Genomic DNA, 24,181 nt, shown 5'->3' on the forward strand with positions numbered 1-24,181 from the left:
TATGTATTTTTATTTATAAATAAATACAAACTACTCAAAGAATTTACTAATCCTTTGAAGTTGTATATTGGCTTGCCCACTTTTAAAAATTATTTTAAAATATGTTTTATAAAATTGATTTTAGAAAGAGGAAGGGAGAGGGAGAGAGAAATAGAGAGGGAGAGGGTGAGGGAGAGATAGAAATATCAATCAGCTGCCTCCTGCACACCCCCTACTGGGGATCAAGCCTGAACCCTGGGCATGTGCCCTGACCCAGAATTGAACTGATGACCTCTTGGTGCATAGGACGATGCCCAACCAATTCAGCCACACCAGCGGGCAAGCTTGCCCACTTTTTAAAAATTGATTTGAGAGAGAGAGAAAGAGAGGAAGGAAGAAAGAAAGAAACATCGATTGGCTCCAACCAGGGATCGAACTTTAAACCTAGGTATGTGCCCTGACCAGGAGTCGAGCCAGAGATCTTCCCATGCACGGAACGAGGCTCCAACCAACTGACCCACACAGACCAGAGCATGGCTTGCCCATTTTTAATGTACTTTATATTTAAGGCAGTTTTAGGTTTATGAAAAAATTGAGCAAAAGTAGAGTTCCCCTATACCTCTTCACCCTCCACGGTTTCTCCTATTAGTGTCTAATTTATATAATTAAATAGAATAAACACTTGCTTCCTCAGTATTTCTTGCTATTGTCAACATCACAATAAAAACATGATCTTATTTTTAATTAGAGATATTTAGAGGGGAAGTGCTTTATAATCCCTTCACACCCAGTTTCATAGCAGAACAGAAAAGAGGTCAGGGGAGGTCAATCTGATGTCAGCCCTGTACAGTAGACTGGCACTAAGGTGCATAGATTCTAGACGCAGGTCTGCTACTGTTGTGTTATCTTGGCCAAGTCAGTTGGATACCTCCTTAGCTTCTCTTTCTCCATCTGTAAAATGAGGGTATTTAACTACAGGTTCCCTAAGGTGACTTCCAGGACCACAATTTTTCACAATTTTCCATGTCCAGAGGTCTGGAAGGGGCAGTATCTCCCCCAAGGCCTTTCACTGAGTGCATTTGAAAACGGCTCCAAGAATCTGGGCTTACAGGCGTATGCTCTTGCCCTTCCCTCAAGCCTAAGGGTGGCCAGGGTCTTTTTCCACCAGGAGCATAGCCTGGTGGGCAGGTCCCTGGGGAGGACATGCATCAGAGAGATGAAAACTTGGTCCTCCCAAGTGGCTGGTCACATTCCCTTTACTAATGGTCTTCAGGGGCCAGCCGTGGCTGTGGGTGTAAAGAGAAGGCCACTCCCCTCTGGCTAGGCACCCTGGGCTTTCTCACACACAGTAAAGGGGCTTTAAGGGAGGAATCAGCTAGAAGCAGCAGTGGGAGAGAAGCTGTGATTTGCCCAAGGTCTGCCAGCCATAGTAGCTTAGGGATGTGAGGAGCCTGGGCACGTCCCTTTCTCCCAGCTCTCTGTGGTGCTCTACTGGACCGAATCGTGAACTTGTGTTTGTTAGAGAATCCCCATGAGTTTCTCTTCTCTCTCCTCACCACCCCTCTTCCTGCATTCATGCATGTTTTGAACTCTCAGCTGCTCTGGCCTCTGAGAAGGGATTATGGAGCCTGCAAGGAGGAAGCTGTGATTTGATATCACATAACTTGAGCTTTATCTGCCCATCCAACCTAGAGCAAGCACTTGGGGATTTTTTATTTTTTTTTCCCTCAAACTGGGAGAAGGAAAAGACAGGGAGCCAGCTGAGAAAAATAGAAAAATAGCCTGTAAGATATGATCGAGGCAGGGTAGTTTGATGGAGGTGTGCCTTTCTGAAAAGGTTGGGGGGCCTAGGGGCAGGGGCCCAGGCGGCTCTGATGCTTGCTGAGAGCCCAGGTGCTTTCTCCCCTGCACTTTACCGCTGAGGACATCCAGGGCTCAGTCCAAGGTAATAAGAGGAGGCTGTGTGTCTCAGGGTTCTGCCCTAACTAGCCCTACATAGGGACCAGGCGTGTTATCCTTTAGCTCAGCGGGAAATGTACACCCCTGTGGCCAGTGGGTAAACTGTGCATGTTGGGAGTGGGGGCTTAGCATGGTGAGAATGCAAAATAGGGAAGGGGAAGTGGAGAGGCACTGGGGAGAGAACATGGATGCAGAGCATAGGACTAGAGATGTCGCCTTTCTATGTGCTCCTTCCTCCATCCTGATGTAGATGTCACATGCTAGTGTGACTCATGGGAATGGGCTCCCGCCTGAGAGGGCTTGTGGAGCCTTTCTTTCCTAAATGAACCATCTCCTCCATCTAGCTCCCCAGTGCTGGAAAGAGATTTCGTTATTTGGAACAAAGCACTTCCTTTTCTGAGAATTCTCTTTGAAAATGCAATTGTCTTTGAGATTGGGGTATGGATGGGGATTCTCGTGTGTGAATTAACTGTTTAGAAGGCTTTCCTTCCAAAAGGAAGTGCCAGGGAGCTGGAGAGCACTGGTGCCTGGTGGGAGTGGAAGCCACGTGGAGTGGCCACACCGGGGAAAGGGTGGACTTCCAACCGAGGGGGTGCTGGGGTCAGAGCTCATTTCAAATCTTTGAGGACAATAGCTAGGGCTACCTGCTCTCTCAGTCTCTCTCTCCCTTTTTTCCTTTCTTCCGTTTGCAAATATTTAAGTGCCTGCTATGTGTGAGATATCACATTAGGTTTCGGGATTCTGAGATGAGACTCAGATATTTTATTAAAGAGTCTTATAGTCTGGCAGAGGAAGGCAGATGTAAAATGACCTTGTGCAACCAACCTTTGCAGGTGCTGTGATTGGAGCAAGTACGGAGCGTCGGGTAGCAGAGGGTTACAGATGCAAGAGCGATGGTGACAGAGGCTTTATGGAGAAAGTGGGACCCTGGCGGGGGCTTGAATAGGGCCAGATTCACCAGGTGAATGACAGGGGCTTGGAGTGGAGGAAGTGGTGATGGGGTAGGTGATGGGAGAACATTCCAAGAAACAGAGCAGGAGTGAAAGTGTTGAGATGTGAAGTAGCATGGTGTTTGAAAACGGCAGGTCATTCAAAACTGCTGGAGCTAAAAGAGCAGGGCCAGGGCCATGATGAGGGATGAGGCTGGGAGGGATTCAAGCAACAAGATCAGATGTTCATGTTAACTTCTGAGGCCACTGAAGCACCCAAGGATGGATTGGGAGAGGGGCAGAGAAACTGTTTAGGAGACCACTGCAATAGGTGCCTCAACTAGGGATAGAGCGGGCAAAGAGCCTTGAAGAGATAGGTTCTTTCTCTCACAATTATGATACGCATGGTAAGAAATGGTAGGTGACGATTTCCAAGTTTGTAAAAATGTTCTCACCCTCAGTACTGCAGGAGAGAGGCTCCTGCTTACTGCAGTCAGCTTGTGTTGGTTGCTCTAGACTTAAACTGAAGACACTTTCTCGCGGCGGCGTGCAAAGAGGCTGCCTTCATGAGAAGCCCCTCGCAGCTTTTCCTGCGACCCCGGCAAGAAAGATATTACTTAATGAAGACCTCATCTCCGTCCTGAGACACTCAGCACATTTAAGAGTGGCTCTAGAGGTGGCCCCAGCTCAGTCTAGGCTCTTGTGATAATGGCATGGACATTGACACACAGGCTAGGCCCTGGGGGGACCCCAAGATAAACCCTCCAGAGGGACTGCTCTGGAAGGCTGGCATGCTGTGGAGGGCCTAATGTTTGTTACCATAGAATCTGGGGAGATAAGAATTCATAAAAAATTAGGATGGGTACATCAACATCAATGGCATGAAGGAAAACCAAGTTCAGAGGTGGGAGAGATTAATTCCGAAAGGGGATTACGTTAGATCTTGGCTCCCAAATTTGGCTGCACAGAACTCATTTGGGGAGCTTTCTAAAAAATAAAGGTTTCTGCTCTCTACCACTAGGGAGTCTGGGGACAGGTCTGAGTTTTTGTATTATAAAAGCTCTCAGGCAAATTTGAAAACCGCTGGACAGTGTGTTCGTGCTTAGCAGAGATATACTTAGTAAATGTGGTAAGAATGATGCATCTCCAAGATTCTTCCCCACTCCAGGATTCCATGTATCCTCCTGGCTGGGGAGGCAGGAAGGAGCTCCTTCCTGAAAGAATCCTTAAGTCACAGGAACCAGTAACTGGAATAGTTTGGCAACTTTGCAGCTGTTTTGCATGAACGCCAGAGGTGTAAGTGGGGGTAGAGTAGCTGGGTTTCAGCTTTCTCACCTTCCTCTGAATGAGCTTTTAAGCTGAATTCAGATTCTATTTGAGAAAGGTGAGCTGGCTTTTGCAACACAGTGAGATGGATTTTTTTTTTTTCCTGAGAAAACAAAAGAAGTGTGAGAATCCAAGAGCCTTTAGCTCAGAAGACAGAGACACAAGTGAGGTGGAGGAGAAGGGGCCAGGATCAGGACCTGAGGCTTGAGGCCTCCGATCAGCCGGCTTGGTGCACATTGGTGCAGTGCTCAGACCCTCTGGGTCTGTCACCTTCCCATGACAACCATAGCTGGAGACCCCTGGGGAATCCCAGCGTATGGATGTGGGCCTGGGTGTGGGAGAATCTTGACAACCTGAGCCTACTGTGAACTCAGGGGTCTCCGTCTCTTTTGAGTGTGGTGGCCATGCTCTGAGTCTCTGACAGCCTCTTCTCAAGTCTAATTCTCTTTGCTCCTGTCTCTTAGGGACAGAGTGCTTCCTGCTGTTATTACTGTCTCCCTCCCCCCAACCTTCAAACTGCAAGGAACCATTTAGAGTTCCCTGTTGCAATATTTTTATTTTGTTTTTAAATGCTTTTTTTAAATTATAAGCAGTACATGTTCATATGGAAAGTTTGGAAAATAAAGGGGTTTTACATTGAATTCTGGCTCTTGAGGAGGCCTCTGAGACCCGTGATGAACACATAAAGGAGTACTGAAAAGGCCCTGCTGACTCCCTCGGATGCCCTGCCTTTTTACCTCCCACCCTCCAGAGGTTTTTCCAGCCACTGCTCAGCGTTCAGGTCTTGGACAGCATGGGAGTCACCTCTTATGCTAGGTACCCCTGTGGACAGACTCTTTTTACACTGAGGAGTTTAAATTTGGATACAGAGCTCAAGACTATTAAAGAGATTCCTACTGTATTGGCTCAGAGGTCAGTGAGGGATCATAGAACAATGTCATAAAACTCACTATTAAAGGAAAAATTCTGTTTTGCCACATGAATACAGGAGCTCACACCTTCTTCCTGCCTCCTGGGGATGCTACCATAGAATGCAGTGTTGTTATGGGGAGTTGTGTGTCTCTTGAGGAAGATGCTTAAGGCAACAAACAGCTAAGCAAGTTCATAAACTTGTGCAACATACTGGTATCTGTGCATGGGGTGTGGGTGTTCAGAGATGTAGAGGCTACCAGCTTTCAAGGTGGTCTGGTCAAGCCTGGGGCAGCTGGAGCCCTGGACTGGTAGCTCCTGGCTGTGAGCCGCCTCTTTTTACTCCTGCTTGTTGTACAAGGATAATTTTTTATGTGTGACATGATGTGACAAAGGTTGTGGGGCACTGTTCCATACAATAGTTTTCAACCTTGGTTCCATAAGAGGATGAAGGATGCATTCACGACACACTCCCAGGGTCACTTGAATGACTGTTCTAGACATGTGATTGTGGAGATTGCATCTTGCTCAGCCCTCGATGTGTGCACATTTCTCACAGATGCTCCTTAGGTGGACTCTGGCTCTTCCAGTGATGGTGAGCTCACTACCTGACAAGGATTCTTGTTCCATTCTTGGACAGCTCTAAACTTAAGAAAATCCTTCTTTTTTTAGAACCAGAAGTTACCTCCTTATAAATTCCACACTTTGACCTGATTACGCTCTTTGGACCACCCGGAACAAGTTTGTAATGTGTTATAGATAGAAGAGAATTTCCACATACACTCCATACTCTGCACCAGTTTCCCCTGTTATTAGTATCTCACATTTGTATGGTGCATTACTTACAATTAATGAACAGATATTGATACATTTTTATTAAGGAGACTCCATACTTCAGGCAGATTGCCTTAATTTTAACCTAATGTCCTCTGTTTCTTCCAGGGTTCCATCCAAGATACCACATTACATTTAGTTCTCATGTCTCCTTAAGCTCCTTCTTCTTGGCTATGATGATTTCTCAGACTTCCCGTTGTTTTTTTTTTGTTTTTTTTTATGCCTTGACAGTTTACTGGTTTGGGATTTGTCCTTTTTTCTCATGATAAGATTAGGTTTCTAGATTTGGGGAGGAAGACCAGTGAGGTACAGTACCATTTTCATAAAATTCTACCTATGGTACATGGTGTCAACGTGATTTATGACTGTTGGTGCTGCCCTGAGTCACCTGGCTGAAGCATTGTTTGTCTGGTCTCTTCTTTTCCATGCTGGGTTTGTTGGAAACCAGTCTCTATGCACAGCCCATACTGAAAGAATGGGTGTTGTGCTCCTCCTCCGGGGTGGAGTATCTATATAATTTATTAGAAATTCTTCTGCATGGGAAGTGTGTCCCTTCTTCCCTATGTATTTCTTTATTAAATCACTTATTTACATCAGTAATCATGATTCATGGAATCATGAATATTTATTTTATACTTTGAGCTATAATCCAATATTACTTTATTTTTTTGCTAAAATTGTTCCAGCTTTGGCCATCGGGAGCTCTTTCAGGTGGCTTTCGTGCCTTTTTTACATACTCTCATCAGTGTGGGGTTTTGGTTTTGTTGTTTTTGAGCCCCTCTGTACTTTCTGTCACTAAAAGATGCTCCAGACTCATCTTGTACATTTCCTGCCCCAGTCCTAGAATCAATTATTTTTCCAAGGAGACATCGTTCCTCTTATTGGACAATAGAATTAGAAACCAAGACCTGAGTGCTAGGTGTGTGCTTGTTTCTACTGGGGTGTTATTTCCTTTATGACCTCCCAGCTGACAAAGCAAATAAGTGAGTATATGTATACACACACTCCAGGGCTAACCCTTATATGTACACATATCTAGAAATATTTCTATATGTAGCCATCTGTATCCATATTAAGTTACACATGAGTTCTTGCTGATATCTCCAACTCTAATCCAGTATCACATGGTGGTAATGTTGATGTTGGCCTTGAATATCTATAAATTTCCATGCTAACAGTGAGAAACCTGGTTCCTACCAACTCCTACCCATTTATTAATTGTTTGATTTCAGTATACACATATGGCAGTATCAGAACTGTTAACCTCTCAGAAGCTTTGTCTTTTTTCAGGTTAAACATCCCCAGCTCCTTTAGTCATTTTAGGCTCCACACCATCTTCCGCATCCTCTATTAATTTTGTCTGTGGTTTTCGTGTTTCATGAGAAAGAGCAAAGATCTGTCTCTCCATTTGACAAATGAGAATGAGCTCTAGCAAACACTTGCCCTTAGCATATACATGGCACTGGCTTAGGTGCCTTACACACAGGAATTCAATTAATCCTGACCACAACCCTGTGCAGTTGGTACTGTTATTATCCCCATATCACATGAGTAGAGGTTAATAACTTGCTGAAGGCCAAACAACTAACGAGTAGTGGAGCTGGGATTCAAAACCAGAGTCTGCTTCCAAGTCCATACTGATGAGCATTATTTTATGCCACATTGCTGCTAGAGGGATCTCTCTGAAAATTGCTGCTTTGCATATGTAACTCCCAGCCTTGCAAACAGGCAGTGGTTCACTATTGCCTATAAGACAAAGACCATGTATCTTAGCTTAGCACTGAGTGCCTTCCACAATCCAGTGTACACTATCCTCCAGTTCAACCAGCATGAACAGTGAAGACCCCTGGAGTGTGCCCAGATACTGTTGTTTCAGCTAATAAACGTGTTTTCTACCTTTCCTTCCTAATACAACCGAGAGCAAGCCACACCCCTTCCAAAAAGCCTCCCCATATTCTCTTGGGAAGGCTGCATTCACAGTGATGATCTCTTCCTTCTTTGCTGACACTCATTCTCCATGCTCTTCCCTTGGTCTTTAGTCTGGATTGTGTTTTGTTACTGTACTTTTCATTTATCTGTCCAGCCTCCCCAACTCATCCTCAATGCCAGCTTGTCATTGTTGATGATTATGTTTTTATCCCCACAAACTTATTTGATGAGAAGTTGGGACTCACTGAGATTTTCCATTGCAGTATTTGCTCAGATATCATCATTGTCCATCCAACAGACAACCCAGTCCTGTAGGTAGTACACATTAGCTAATCAAATTAGTTTGGCCTGAGGCCATGGCCCATGCTCTCTGCAGTCCCCTCTCCCTCAGATCATATCCCTATTCTAGAAGGTTGAGATGTACTATTCTAAATAGCCCACATCATTAGAGCTCTGTGGAGGGCCTAGCTGTGCTAGGTGATATCAAGTTGAAGTATTGTACCCTGTTCCTATTTCAATGTGGCGAGTGTACCAAGTTTTACAGGGGTGGGTCTGGCCCCAGCTGTGTCTCAACTTTGGATAAATGTCATTCAGTTCCCTAAGAGAAAGCTGAAAGAAGACCCCTGGGTCCTACTTCAGAGAGCAGAACTTAGATGCAAGCTGCAGCCTGTTTTTGCTAAACTTTAGTCATTTCAGTGCCACCTTCATGATTTTTGCCATATCTACATAGTATTCACATTGGTTTTTTAACTTAAACTTGAGTCTCATTCTAACAACCACAAAATTACAAGTTTAATGTGCCAGTTGTAATTTTTCAAATGGATATTACAATAAATGCATAACTATTAGGTAACTGTTATCTATGTACTGTACACAGTTATGCCACATGCCTTCATTGCGTGCTTACCACCTTCTAGGCCACACTGCTCTACTGTTTTCGTTTCCCCTCCCCACCTCTTTCTAGATGTGAAGTCTCTTCTGATCAAGTCACTGGTGTTCAGGCTGGGCGCCTGTATTCTAGTGGGTTCCACTAAGGCACCTTCAAAGCCACCCTGAGGGTAAAAGCATTCCTGGGCAAGACTGTGGTTGGGCATTTTCTCCTCTTTAGCAAGAGAAGCTCAGCTTTAATCTCTTCCCATGTCCAGGGCTTCTGATTAAGATTTTATTTGACAAAAGAGTTATGTGGATTTTTAAAAAATGTGTGAAAACCATAGGACAAGTTAGTCCAGGATAAACACTGCTAGAAAGATTGTCTCCTTGGATATTCATTCACTGAGTCATTCATACATTCATTCAGCACTTCTTCAAGTCTCTCTCAACCCGTCCTCGCTTTGGGGTCAGGAGGGCTGGCTTCAAGTGTATCTTGTTTATTGTAATGAAGCAAAATAAATGTCTGGGTGGCTTGAGGTGAAACCATGCGAACACTATTCCAATTCTCTTCCACTTGATCCAGGTTGAGAGTAAGTGTTTTGTTCAAGCCGAGAAGACACCTTCTAAGATCAAGAACCTCAGAATGACCCGGTTATTGCATAAGGTAGGAAGTGATGCTTAGTGTCTTTTCTCTAGGAGAGGATGAGGGCAGGTAGGGGGGCAGGGTACTTTTTAACAAGCATTTTTGTTCAACTCAGCATAACATGAGCACATTCTATCTGCACCACCGTGCCCAATCTCCACACGATGTTAACTGTTGCTATTTATTGATAGTCAGACTACTACCTCCTTCTTAACAGTCAGTCACTTAATCAAACAACGCAGAGTCGGGGAGGAATCCAAGTGAGTAAGCCAAGTCAATAATGTAGAGAAAATGGGAGCTATGTTGCACCAAGGAAAATTTGCAGCAAGAACTTCCCCATGTTAGGGTTGTGAGATATTGAAGTGGTGATAAGAATGGCTAACACTTATGGAATCTTCTGCATAGACTGCCTCATTTACCTCACAGAAAGATGAGGTAGGTCCCATTGTTGTCCCCATGGTAGTGATAATTGCGGCTTAGATAAAGAGTGTGATCTGTTTACAGGGATTCAAACCCAGAGGCCATCTGCTTGAACACTGATTTTCTCTCCAAGAACTTTAAAAATGAATCTCAGAGGGAAGAGGGAAGGTGGGGGCAGGAAGAGATTAACCAAAGAACTTATATGTATATATGCATAACCCATGGACACAGACAATAGTGAGGTAGGCCGGGGGGGTGGGGGTGGGGAGGCGCGGAATGGAAAGGATCAAAGGAGGAAAATAGGGGGACATCTGTAATACTTTCAACAATAAAGATAAATACAAAATTAAAAATAAATAAATAAATGTAGGCGTGGATTTGGTTTAGGCAAATCTTGCTGTGGGGAGGATGCTGGGAGAAATGACTCCCCAAGACATTTTCTTGCCTGGGGCTTCTATAACTTTTCCCCTGTTTCCTCCTATAGAACACAACCACCAGCATTACTTCATTCCCTTTTGTGGGTACCAAGGAGAAGGAAAACACGATTAGCTTCCCACACATCAGCCACAAAATGCTGCTAAAGCCTCCTCTGCTCTATAAGGTGAGTGCTGAGCAGTGGGCATGACCTTAAGCAGGCAGGGGAAAGACTTTATTTCAGTCCAAAACCAACATTTAGAAAGGCCCAGAATGGTGGGAAAAGCATGATGTCCTCTGAGGAGTCCAATCTTAGTCCAGTTCTCACTCTTTACAATGAGTGTAAATTTCAGTAAATACTGTAAGTCACTGACTTTCTTTTATCTACAAAATGGGCTCTCTGCAGGGTTGTCATGAGGATTCATTGAGGAAAGGAAAAATGAAGTGTCTGGTGTATAAAATGGGTGTTGTTGTTTTTTTGTTTTGGGGTTTTTTTTGCCTCCAATGTTCCTTCTTTTTTTTTTTTTTCTTTTTTTTTTGAGTTAGGACCAAAGGAGATAATGTAAGAAAGTGCCAAGTTAAAGGGTTTTATACACACAAGTTTATATGTTTGTGCCCTTGGACAAGCCACTTTATCTAATTAGGAATTAGCCTTCTCAAGAGCAGCAGTAAAATACTGTTCCCTAAAATAACCTCTTCCTGCAGTAAGAGGTCACTGAAGTTGTCAACTGCATACTGTAATGTACATGGGTCTCTCAGAGCTGAGCCAGACAGATCTTTCTTCAAGGGAAAGACTGAGAAAACCTCCTGTCTTATTATTACCATTTCTTCCCGAGAGGAAAGAGTAGAGTTTAGCTGGATGCGGGTGTTCTTGGTCAGGCGAATACTTTAGGACACCCAGGGGAAGCCTAAGGAGTCCTTTATCACAAGCTCTCTCCCTGCACAGGAGACTCAAACTCACAATCAGGTGCTGGCCTCTGAGGACAAGGCTTCAGAAATGCCTTTCCTTTCGAGCATTATCTCCCAGGATCCCAAGTCCAAGGAGAAACCACGAAGGAAGCACAAGGTGCCTCTGACAGCAGCAGGTATGCCTTTGGGGCAGTAGCAGGGGGTGGTGGGGTGGCTATAGATGGTCAGGTGTGAAGAGCTGAGCTGAGCTGAGCTGGAGAAGGCTAAGCTGCCAGGTGTTGGAGAAGTCAATTAAGCAACAAGCCAAAATGAAAATAGCAGTCAAGCCTGTCATCACTTCCTGTGATAGTGTAAGCAGGACACTACATAGGAGAAAACACTGACCCCCACTGTTCTTCTCCCCCTGTGGACTGACACCAGGCCAGGGTCAAGTGTATCAGCACAGTCAGAGGGACTAGCTCACTGCCTGGGGAGCCTAACTAGGCTCCTGTCCTTTTATAGAGGAGAAGGGAGGGTAGGGGAGAGCTAGGAGAGGACAAGTACTAAGTACTGAGTCAGAGTGGGGAAAATGCCTTGAAGTTTCCCCCCCTCCTCTTCTTGATAAAGAGATCTTGGCAGAAGTACCTGCAGAGGCCTCTGAATGGAGGCTCCTGGGTTAGATTTGTATAAGAGCATGGCCAGCCAAGGGAACCTGAGTCCTTGACTGAAACTCTTCCAAGATTTCAATGCATTGGCTGTGCATAAGGCTGGTGTGGGGAGAACAGCTTCCCCGTGACATCTGCCAGGTAAAGCCTTTGTAATTGCCTATGGTCAGGCCTGAAAGATCACACACAAGTTTTTGGCCAGGAGCTAACTCCTCACAAGGTTCAGAGATTCATAACCTATTAGGGTTCAAGGAGTATCTACCATGTGCCAACACTATCTGATGCTCAGAGCTGTTCTCCCACTTCTTTGAAATTGGTTGTTGTCGTCGTCTTAAATATCTCAGGAAATGCCCACTAGGATACATTTTAGTTCTGAGCTAGTTCTGCCTTTACAGCTGCTGTGTGCCTCCCTGCTCTCTTAGGCCTCAGTTCTTCTGGGCAGCTTACACACGACTGCCCTCTGTGTATACGGAGACACACACAGGTCTTGTCCCCTATAAGTCTTTTTTATTTTCCCCTGGCAATTCCTTCTCCAGCTCTTCAGCAGTTTGTTAAGTAACATGGTGCCCCTCCTAGTTTCCCTCCTCTCAGCACTCTCCAGTTTATCTACATCTCTCTTAAAGTTTGAGTCCCAGCCCACCTGCCCCCAGGCCAAACACCAGACCCTGATGTGATTGGGCCAGGGCAGAGCAGAGAAGGGCTAACCCGTGCCTTCCTCCTAGTCTGAAGGACTCACTGGCTCAGCTGGGAAAACCTCCTGGGCCTTGAAAACCACATTTATGTCACCTGCTTGGCCCCTGTAGACATTGTAGCTTTCAGACCCTCTCAGGATGAACTATTTGTGTAGCCCAATATCACAAGCTGCCTTAACTGCATACTATTATTGACACTAAGTTTACTCCTGAATATTTTACCCACACTGCTGCAGTGCACAGCTCTTTGAGGAGTGAATTCTCCCTTTCACTTCCATTGTCTTTCTCCTAAGTTGTTGAAATCAATACGCCTTGACATTTATACATGTTACGGTTCCACCCTGTGAGACTCAAGATGCATAGTCCTTTGTAAGCCACCTAGTTGAGGAAAGGACTGACCAGCTAGCTCATGAACTGAAGGGTTGCCATCATCTCTACCTTGGGCAGATCCCATGGTGACTCAACTTAACTGACAACCACAGTGTTTTTCACACAGAGGCCCTAAGGTGTTTTAGGAACCAACTGACTTCTTATGAGCAAAGTGAAATCCTGGGCTACACAGAACTGTGGTTCCTGGGGCTCAAAGCCAAGAAGCTCCACGTGGCTTCTGAGAAATTCAGCAAGACGCATTTCGATGATGAACATGGCTCCTATATGAAGGTGATGGGAGAGTAGGTCATGGAAACTGCAGGGGTTTGGGGCTTGGGGATAATAAGGTCTGGAAAGGAAAATGTGTGGGGTATTTTATAGCACTTGGTGCTGATATATCTGGGACTAGTCATCCTGAAGTATTCTAGTAAGTGCTAAACCAAAGAAATGCCATGTTTATAAATGGGAAAACATGCAGTTAATATACAAACTATTCTGCTAACAATATAATTTTCTCCAAGAGTATCTGGGGTAACAGTGTCCTGGGTGAACTCCCACAGGCTCTTCTGCACAGCCCTGGACCCATTGGAAAAAGACAGACTATGGAGTAAGATGCAGTCTCCCTAACATTCTTTTTTTTTGTCTCCTCCATACAAGCCCATACATGACCTTTTCCATTTTGTAATAAATGTCATTTTTCCCATAGGCCAAAAAAAAAAAAAAGCTTTTGCCGCTATAGTCCCTGGTGCATATAGTCCCTGGTGCTTGGCTTCCTCTAGTTTTCCACAGATGGATCCTAGTGACTATTTCTTTGCTTCTGTCTGTATCTCTGGGGCTTTCCGGAGCAGGGCCTCTTCTCAGCCTGGGCAGTGGAAGACATCTCTTTCGCTTTAGGAAGCGATTTTCACTTCTGAGGATGTCCAGATGAGTGATGGTTGGTCCACTAGGCTGGTGGGCTGGTGGGAATTTCCTCCTCTGGACACTTCCTCATAACTGGGTTAGGTTTAGGAGACAGAATTGGTCTTGGATGGCTTCACAGAAGAGGCAGATTTTCTTAACAGCATTTAAGGTTGTGTTTCTCGAGCTTTACTATGCACGCAAATCACCTGGGGATCTTATTAAAAATTTGAATTCTTATCTGGCAGGTCTGGGGTGGGGCCCAAAATTTTTGCCTTTCTAAAAAGCTTCCAGGTAATGCCCCTGCTTCTTATCTTTGGACCACACTTTGTGAAGCAAGGATTTAGAGTTTCTGGCACACATCCTCTACCTAGAGCCCTCGTTCTCAACATTTCTAGGCCAAGGATTCCTTTGGGAATCTGATAAAAGCTATAAATCGTTATCTCAGAAAAGGCACCCTGCACAGACACAAAATTTCAGCAGGGGTGGGGGAATTGTTAATAGGTCCTTGGTTAAGAATATTTAATATAAACTTACCACCATTTCAGCCAGACAACCTCGCATTCTCCCTTCCCTCCTCTCCTCTGTCCCCCTCACCGGGACCTAGAGTATCTGGGAAATTTCCCAGGGATGTCAGCACTACCTTTAAGTTAACTCACTGGAATTAAGTTCCTCAGTCTCAAGTCTTAGAGAGCTATGTTTTGGTGTGGGGAGAGAGATATGTGTGCTTTTTTTTTAAAAAAATATATCTTGATTGATTTCAGAGAGAGGAAAGGAGAGGGAGAGACAGAGATAGAAACAGCACTACCTTTAAGTTAACTCACTGGAATTAAGTTCCTCAGTCTCAAGTCTTAGAGAGCTATGTTTTGGTGTGGGGAGAGAGATATGTGTGCTTTTTTTTTTAAAAAAATATATCTTTATTGATTTCAGAGAGAAGAAAGGAGAGGGAGAGACAGAGATAGAAACATCAATGATGAGAGAGTCATTGATCGAGCCCGCAACCCGGGCATGTGCCCTGACCGGGAACGGAACCCCGATCACCTGGATCCTAGGTTGATGCTCAACCGCTGAGCCACGCCCGGCCGGGCTGTGTGCTTTTTGTATTCTTGGAGTCTCCATCCTTGTTGCATTCCAGTGCACGCACAAATATACAATTGCACATAGCAAATTCCCAAACAAGCAACACAACTGCATTCTCACATTTATTCAGCAGCAAATATTAATTGAATACCTATTTATTGAGAACCTATCATATGCTTGGGCATCTGATAGACTCTGGAAATATTAAGGAAAGTATCAAAAATGAGTATGACCTCGTCCTTGGCCTCAATCAGTGTCCAAGTTGACATGTGAGTGAATAATTATGGTACCTTCAAACCTGTGGCATGTAGAAGATATGTACAGATGCCAGGGAAACACATGTACCTTTGCACCAACATGTGCAGAACCTATGCCTTGTCATTTTTCCATGCATTCTTATGACCTTTACAAGTAGAGCAATCTACTTCCACATATCACTAAAGTTGTATATGCTTATGGTTTTGATTCCTCCTGTAAAAACAGATCCCCACCACACAATCACAAATACATTCTGAGGACTTGTACACAAACACTTCTCCTTCACCTCTCCCAAATTCATGAACGTTAACACTAGGAATTACAGATTCTCAGAGCTAGAAGGCCTTAGAGATCATCTGATCTAGAACCTTCAGTTACAGATGAAGGCGCTGAAGCGCAGAGCGTGTACATGGTTTGTCTTACGCCACCCAGAAAGGTGTTTTTTAATTGATAATTTTCTGTTGCTTTGACTAAACAGTTGCTCCCTAGTTTCCAGCACCTGGAGGGACATGGATGATTCTGGTTCTTGGAAAATATTTCTCTTCTTACTTGAGAAAGGTCTGAGTTCTGTATTGCTAACTCCAAAATAGAATTAAATCTGGAGAAGTCAAGAGGAGAACCAGGTCCAGGAAGACGCAGAACAGACACAAAGCCTTCTCTGATTGATGGAGACACACCAGGGGTCAGAAATAGATCTTCCCCCAAACTGCAGCTGCTGCTCTTCCCAAGGACCATCCAGTGTTCTCTGCATTGCCCAACATGGGTAGAGCCTGTGGGACTTTTCCTGGTATCACATGAATGGCCTGGGATCCAGGCAACAACCTAACTGTTGCAGTAGCAATGAGATGAGGGTGGGAGTTGAGCTAGTGCTCAGTGTCGTTCAGAAAGTTCCCCCCAGGAGTGATCCATGAGCTGGGAATGGGTATCCAGGGGCCTCAGTGTCAGGGAACCTCAGAGCCTTTGGCTCTGCTCCTTACACTTTGCCTGACTTCTGCAGGTCCTGCATGACCACATTGCCTACCGCTATGAGGTTCTGGAGATGATTGGGAAAGGGTCCTTTGGACAGGTGGCCAAGTGCTTGGATCACAAAAACAATGAGTTTGTGGCCCTGAAAATCATCAGGAACAAGAGGAGGTGGGGTGGATAGTAGCATAGGCTATAGAGTTGGGACTGCACGACTCTGGCCCTTCAAAATGCTAACCCTTCCCAACTCTGCCTCTTCCTCTAGTCTTTTCCTCTTTTTCTACCTATCTGATTCCATGGTGGGGTGAGGGGAGGCAAGAGTACAGGGTGTTTAGTGCTTTCTGCCTTGCTGGGGTCAAGAGGAGGGGCTGAGGAAATGGGCTGCTGCTGTAGCATATGACATCGTGTCTTCTGTCCCCATTCCTCACCCTCCCTGCCACTCCCCAATCACTCCAGATTTCACCACCAGGCCCTGGTGGAGCTGAGGATCCTGGACGCTCTCAGGAGGAAAGACAAGGACAACAGCTACAATGTGGTGCACATGAAGGACTTTTTCTACTTCCGCAACCACCTTTGCATCACCTTTGAACTCCTGGGGTCAGCTGCTTTCTCTTCTTAACTCATTTTCTTTTGAAAAGTGGCTTAAGGTGACAGAAGTGAAACTCTGAGGTCAGAACACTAGATTTTTCTGGATGTAAACATTTAATGACTAGAATGGGCACATAGAGGAAGCCTAAGAGCGAGGAGACTGGGCCAAAAGCTGCCCATCTCATCCCATCCCTCTGTGGTGCCTGTCACCTGCGAGCATACACAGGATGTGTCACCAGGTGCTGGGTGCTGGACTGGGTGAAATAACCAAAACAAGGCCTCTGCCCTCAAGAAAAAACTAAATATATTGAAAAGGACTTTTCTTTGCTACCATTTCCCCACTCACTGGCTTTACCACCTTGTGATACAGAGGCTGAAACCCAGGGGAGCAGGCAGCTGGCTGCTCAGAGTGGGGAAAGGACGTTGATTTTGTGCAAGGACAGGACCAGATTTTTTGGTAAGAGAGCAGAATCTGACTAAAATAGATTAACATCACCGGGTTGAATATTGGAGCTGACAGGGTGTGCTAATTGGAAGGACATGCTAATTTGATTACTTTTCTCTCTGAGAAGACCATCTGATGAAATTTAAATAAAACCAGAAACCCAGAATGCATTTAGCAAAGGAGCATAATTAGAGGTGAGCTCTCAGAAACCCAGTGTTGTCGGCTTCACTGAGATGTTAGCTTAGTGTTCCCATGGCACCATCTCTGCTGGTGAAGTTCTAGGAACTCGCTAAATTGGAATCAAGAGTGAAGTGGACACTTTTCTCACCATCTCTGATGATTACAAAATGTCCACTTTCCACAGGTGAATGATCTTCCTGTGACAACAGGGACAACCCAGGCTGCCTGTTTTGATCATTAATCAAGTACACAGTTAGTTCTGAGAAGTCAGGAGAAGCTAGTGTGTGGAGGAAAAGCCAAAGCCCAGAGAGGCTGGAGAGTTGCCCAGGGTCACACAGCTGGTCAGGATGAGGCTAGAGCCAGGTTTTACATCTCCACTGTGCCCATCATGAATGAATGGCTTCCTAAACACAGGCAGTTAGGTAAAGTTTAGAGGTAAATTAGGAGAGTCCAGAAAGAGACTGATGCAGAGTCACTTCAGGGCTGGGTCCTATCCCTCCTCTTATCTCAGTTTGTACAGAGGTCATAACCTGGTAGACCACAAATACGTTTTTCTTGTTAAAATGCTTTGCATAAGTTTCCAACATTTGTAAGTCAGCAGATATCGTATAATATGGTCCATTTTTATATAATATTGCTTGTCTAGAAAATTTAGGAGAATCTGGCAAGAGTGAGGCCTTATTCCTGCAAAGTGACAGATGGGACTAAGCAGTCAGATTTGGCATAGATAAGGTAGGGTGTCTCCATTTTACCTCAGCCCCTATCTGTCTACATTCTTGTTCCCTTACCTGTCAGGAACCTGACATCTTATTTATTTATTTATTTATTTATTTATTTATTTATTTATTTTTTAAACATTTAAAAATATATATATATCTTTATTGATTTCAGAGAGAGGAGGGGAGAGAGATAGAAACATCAGTGATGAGAGAGTCATTGATCAGCTGTCTCCTGCACGCCCCCACTGGGGATCAAGCCCACAACCCGGGGCCTGTGCCCTGACCGGGAATCGAACCGGAATCTCCTGGACCCTAGGTCGATGCTCAACTGCTGAGCCACGCCCAGCTGGGCTATTTTTTTATTTTTAAAGATATTTTAAAAATGGATTTTTAGAGAGAGAGGGAGGTAAAGGGAAAAAGAGAAAAACATCAAAGTGAGAGCAAAACATCAATCGGCTGCTTCCTGCACACCCCCTACCAGGGATCGAGCCCACAACCCGGGCATGTGCCCTGACCAGCAATCGAACCAGCAACCTTTTAGTGCACCAGACGATGCCCAGCTAACTGAGCCACACCAGCCAGGGTGAACCTTACCTCTTTAGACAGACTTTTTAGGCCTGGGCAGAAGCGGCTGCCCACATGAGTAACTGGTGGACTTCCTGAATTCCTCCCAAGGGCCTGAAGAACTATGAATATTTTGGTGCAACCTCTTAACACCCACAGCATAATAAAGTGCTTAAATGACCTTGTCACATAAGAAATGAGGGCACATCTGAGAGGCCAGCGCAGTTGAGCATCGCCCTGGCGCCCCCATGAATCAATGGGAAAGTCAAGTTTATAGGACACAGCCCTGCCTCCTGGTCTGACGCTTGCCTACTACCAGAGGGAAACCAGGTGGTACAGGATTGTTCGTAGGTTCCAACTCAGCATTGTACTTTTTACACTGATGCACTTCACTTTCTCTCTTTCCCAGAATCAACTTGTATGAGTTAATGAAGAGTAATAGCTTTCAAGGCTTCAGTCTGTCAGTAGTTCGGCGCTTCACCCTCTCTGTTTTGAAGTGTTTGCAAATGCTTTATGTAGAGAAAATCATTCACTGCGATCTCAAGCCTGTGAGTACAACCTCTGCCCCTCTAGGGGAGCCGGTTCCTACTCTCAGAAGGTGCCCCATTCCATTCCCCAGTGGAAACTAGAAAGCATCATGGCCAGGGCTCCAGGGTGGAAGCCAAGCAGTCGTAGGTCGTGTAAATCAACTGAGATGCAGTGAAGACTAAGGGATGGTTTGGGGGCAGTGGAGAGATGCGGTGTCATTCAGGCAGAGGAAGGTCTGAGGGCTTTCCTGTGGAAGGTGTGAGGGTGCGCAGAAATGTGTCATTCAGGGGCTGGATCTCTGCTGTATTAAATCCTCACTATATCCACACTACTCTGAATTGGTCCTAGGGTACAACAAATCTCTGACTAATTCTACTCCAAATGAATGTGCCCTTCCCTCAGTCCTGCTAGTGTTCTGTACTTAGCTGTTACTGCACTGATTGCTTTCTGTAGGAATTGTTTATTTATATCTGCCACTGAACTACAAGTTTTCTCAAGGTCAGGAACCATGCCTTCTCACCATTTTATTCTCAGGGCTAGCATGCTCTCTGACAATAGAAATGGTAGGCCGTAGGTAGGTAAATGCTTGTTGGATGAGTTAATGATTGCAAATGTGAGGAATACAGAGAGGTACCTAGAGAAAGGCGTAAAAGTGTGAAAATGCAGGGTCAGGAGCTGGTTCCAAAATCAGCCTGACTCTCACAGATATTTAAATATCCCTTAACTTTTCTTCATTCCTTTCTCCTCACCCCAAAATGGTTAATTTTCTAAAAGAAAAAAAGATGTAATCCATTGGGTAAATTGGGGATATTTTGACAATTAATGATCGTCTAAATAGAGATGCTGTCTCAGGGCTAACTGGAGGAGCCTCGCAATGCTGGCACACTGATTTATTCTGCACATCCAAGTTCAGAATAGCTTTGCAGCTTCAAAGGGTCCCAACAACTATGCTCTTTGAACTTAGGGGACTAACTCTCACCAAGGAAATTCACAAGACACCTGGTAGCCAAAATATCAGGTAATAGATTTCCTGGAGAAAGAGGTCAAGGAAATTGGAATGTGTGTTCCCAGCAGGGACGTATGCATATAACCAGGGGAGTGACAAATGTGAATTCAAGAACCAGAGTTATTCTTAGGAACGTAATGTTAGTATCAATGAGCTATGATGGCCTGATGCATCCATGCCCCCTTTAGAGTGAGTTCTGCCAATAAGCTGGGAAGGCCAGTTCCCTCTAGCTAAGGAGCCTTTCTGTTAGCCTAGAGACACACTAGAAATTCTCACTCTTTTAAGACTTGCTGATCATACTCTTTCAGTTAACACAAATATTCTTTAGGAAAGGCAGTGGGGACTAAGTTTGCATTTTCTTACTTTGTGGTGCCAGAGGTTTTGGACCAGGCCTGCTATTCCATATCTAGAATGGTAAGGGACTCAGTAAACAATCGATTCATCTGATATTCATAATAACCAATTCATCTGATATCAGTCATCTTAAAAACATGATTAGTACTTTAATCTTCCAGCCGTAGGTGGAATAGTCTCATGCTTGCGGAGGAGAGCCCAGGAGCTCTGCCCCTTTATCCATGGCACTACTGGAACTCCTGGTTTACACTTCCCCCAAAGTCAGCATAAGAATCATAAACTCCAATCAGATCATTGCTGTTGTTTTTTCTCTCTTCTACTGTCATAACTGTGTGTTGATTAGGCACTTAATGGATGCATCAAATTCTGTCAGTGATATTTCTAAGGCCTTATGTAAGCAAGGCATAGGACCAGGTGCCAAGGAGATAAAAATAAACCCATAATCTATACGGGGAAAGGGACAAATTATATGCAAAAGAAATACTGCAAAGCAGCAAATACTGGGTCAAATAAGAGGCACAGACCACAAGTCAAATGGGAAGTCAAAGGAAGGTAAAAACAAAGGGATTTGGAGAATGTGCGGGAGGAGTCCACATGGGCTGGGTGCTGGAGGATGACAGACATTTAGATCAATAGAGGGCCTAGGGCAACATTATAAAAATGTCACATATGTCCTTCTTCTCTTCAGGAAAATATAGTGTTATACCAGAAGGGCCAAGTCTCTGTTAAAGTTATTGACTTTGGATCAAGCTGTTATGAGCACGAGAGAGGTGAGCCCCATTCCGATCCTCTTTGTCTGAATTTTCCTATTGAGATTTCTTTCCCTTCTGAAACAAGTGCTTCATACACGAGGTCACTTGTGTTCTAGTCTGGGCTCAGTTGTAATAATTGCTTGTATGATTTTGCATAAGGTGCTTCACTTCTCTGAGCCTAAATTTCCTCCTCTATGAAATGAGAAGGTTGGATTCAAATACCACAAGAGTCCTTGCAGATCTCATATTCTGTGGATTTGGAATTACCCAAGAGCATTGGGTCCCAAAACTAACGAGATGTGCATCAGAATCACTTGTGGCCTCTGAAAAATTATAGCTTCCAGGGCCTCACCCCCAATGTGCCAAATCTAATTTTCTGGGGAAGTACGTAAGAGTCTGCACATAGCCATTTTGAAGTTTGGGGTTCACTGTCTTAGGGCTTTACATTTTCTTCAAGTGAGAATCCAGCAAACAGCCCTGAGAACACTGGCACAAACTGCTGAACTTGATTTAAAAATCTCTACTTTTGGCTTTTATCAAGTTTGCTGTTGACAACAAGTACTATTCCACAAATATTTATTGAGTATCTGCTATGTGTAAGTCACTGTCCTGGGTACCAGGAACAAAGAAATGAATGTTTCCTGTCCTCAGGTTGCTTATAGTCCAATGGGAGACACAGAAAAATAAAAAGATAACATGATAGGTGCAATGATCAGAGATATATACAGACCATGTTAAGAGCACACAAAAGAGGGGCTTTGGGACCAGCCTTCATGGTGGCAGGGGTAGCAGAGGAAGCCTCCTGAGATTGAAAAAAATGGTCGTTAGATGGATGTTTTCAAATATTCTGCAACACCACTTTTGAAGACATATGTCCTTTACCTTCTCATGGATCCCATGAGAAATTCCAGCTAGAAAACTGTGTCTCTCACAAAGAACCCATGCGCTTACTCTTCTCAGCCAGAAAAGCTGGGTAACCTCTCGGTTATCATTTATTGTGGCTGACAGGATGCTCAAAACCAAATTTGTAATTATTTTATCCTTGGTTTCTGAGAGTCTTTTTCCCCTTTATAAATTTGCCTTTATCTTTTGTTTAACTGTGAGACAGTATAGAGTATAGATACTAGACTTGTACTGCCTAGGTTCAAATCCCAGCTCTGCCACTTACAGCTGGGTGAGCTTGACCATTTATTTAATACCTGTATGCCTCAGTTTTCTCATTTTAAAATGGGGACAGTAACAGTTGCCTGCTTCATAGGGTTGTTGTAAGGATTGATGGAGTTAATCTGTATAAAACACTTAGAATAGTGGCTGGCACATAGTAAGCATTATGTAAGTATTGTTAAATCCAGTTTTTAAAACTACCTTGTACATACTTTGATTGCAAAGTCTTTCAAATTCTTTTTGGAAGCAGGCAGGATATAAAAGTCATTTTTATTAAATCTTTATTTTGTTTTAAGTCACAGAATTATTACATCCTTACTAAAACCAAGTCAAATGACAGAGAAGGGTTACAGGACCCCTACCCCACCCCATCCAAGGAGTCACCAATAACTGCACATGCAAACAACTAAAATGTCCCATTTCGCCAACCTCAGTCTCCTTAGCTATGCAATCTAGGCTCCCTGTAACATCACCTTCCATACAACCTCATCTGCTGAGATGCCACTGGGCCGTCCTTTCCACACTTTATATTACACGACACATGCACAATATATTGAATATACATTTTAAAATTGTGCCTTTTGTGTGCTTCCTTTTCAGTTCTCATGTGCCTCCCCCCTCCCAAATCACAGTACTTTCAGAAGATGTCTACCCCAACTGAACCTGACAGTTTGGAAACTTAGCTTTATATTAGTCTTATGTTTCCTTTTTTTGAAGCTTAGCAGACTAAAATTTATTTTCCTAGAACCATGGAGAAAGAGTTCTTTACCGATAAAGTGAGAATAATGACACCTCTGTAATAATCGGGTTGCTGTAAGGATTTGGTGAGATAGGATACCTGATGTGACTCCTGAGGGCTGCTCAGTTTTACTTTGGGCTCCCTGCAAAGCCCACAGAGGGAGAAGGTTGGGGAGTCATGGTTATTCACCCTCACCCGGGAAGGCGTCCCCTAGAAGGATGCTCTGGGGAGGAGAAAGTTTTCTACATGAGGTTTCTTTTTCTTTCGCTCGCAGTGTACTCTTACATCCAAAGCCGGTTCTACCGATCCCCAGAGGTGATTCTGGGCCATCCCTACAACATGGCCATTGACATGTGGAGCCTGGGCTGCATCATGGCCGAGCTGCACACGGGCTACCCTCTGTTCCCGGGGGAGAATGAAGTAGAGCAGCTGGCCTGCATCATGGAGGTGAGGGGGGCCTGGCGCCGCTGAGCTGCCGCCCGACAGCTCGCCCCCACTCTCAAAGGTTGGGCTGCACCAGGCTCCCCGTAGGGCAGCGGCCTGCAGCCTTTTCTGCTTTGGAATAGATGTTCTCTAAAAGTATTTTTGAAAGTATGTATCCCCCTTTACACTTTTAAGTTGACATCTAACATTTTTTTTATAATGTTCTCATTCCTTTTTTAAAAAAATATATCTTTTTTGATTTCAGAGAGAGGAAAGGAAAGGGAGAGAGAGAGATAGAAGCATCAATGATGAGAGAGTCATTGACCGGCTGCTTCCTACACACCCCCGACTGGGAATCGAGTCCGAAACCCGAGCATGTGCCCTGACCGGGAATCGAACCCCGAAACTGCTGAGCCATGCCCAGCCGGGCGACATCTAACATTTTTACCGTAAATAATTGCAAAAGATGTAATTTTCAGCATATTGTGAAGTGACATTTAAAAATAAAACAGTCATACCAATTTTTCAAATATATTCAAAAGAGTCTAAAACCAGAGTGACATGACACCCATCAAAATCTCTGTGTTGTTAAAAAAAAATTTTTGTGCTGTTCAGTCATTAGTCATTCATTATCTCAGCTTTCTGGGAAGAATATCTCCGGATAAAAAGGCACATCGTGTGATCATTTATTATGC

General features: G+C 44.4%; 1 protein-coding gene across 9 annotated transcripts in view; it reads left to right on the forward strand.

The window, feature by feature from the left end:
- Window positions 1-24,181, forward strand: part of DYRK4 (dual specificity tyrosine phosphorylation regulated kinase 4) — a 45,410-nt gene that overhangs the window by 11,904 nt on the left and 9,325 nt on the right. For 7 of the 9 annotated variants that reach the window (XM_081129255.1, XM_081129253.1, XM_081129256.1 and 4 more), the window contains exons 4-12: window positions 9,319-9,399; window positions 10,283-10,399; window positions 11,159-11,297; window positions 12,954-13,117; window positions 16,059-16,195; window positions 16,481-16,621; window positions 18,930-19,068; window positions 21,097-21,178; window positions 23,338-23,510. In XM_081129255.1, the coding sequence (XP_080985381.1) occupies window positions 9,319-9,399; window positions 10,283-10,399; window positions 11,159-11,297; window positions 12,954-13,117; window positions 16,059-16,195; window positions 16,481-16,621; window positions 18,930-19,068; window positions 21,097-21,178; window positions 23,338-23,510 (1,173 nt within the window). Of the gene's footprint in view, window positions 1-9,318; window positions 9,400-10,282; window positions 10,400-11,158; window positions 11,298-12,953; window positions 13,129-16,058; window positions 16,196-16,480; window positions 16,622-18,929; window positions 19,069-21,096; window positions 21,179-23,337; window positions 23,511-24,181 lie in introns of all 9 variants that reach the window. The other 2 variants (XM_081129257.1, XM_081129258.1) reach the window with 2 other exon arrangements.

The sequence above is a fragment of the Miniopterus schreibersii genome, assembly GCF_964146895.1.
Source record: "Miniopterus schreibersii genome assembly, chromosome: 2".
NCBI classification, from domain to species: Eukaryota; Metazoa; Chordata; class Mammalia; order Chiroptera; family Miniopteridae; genus Miniopterus; species Miniopterus schreibersii.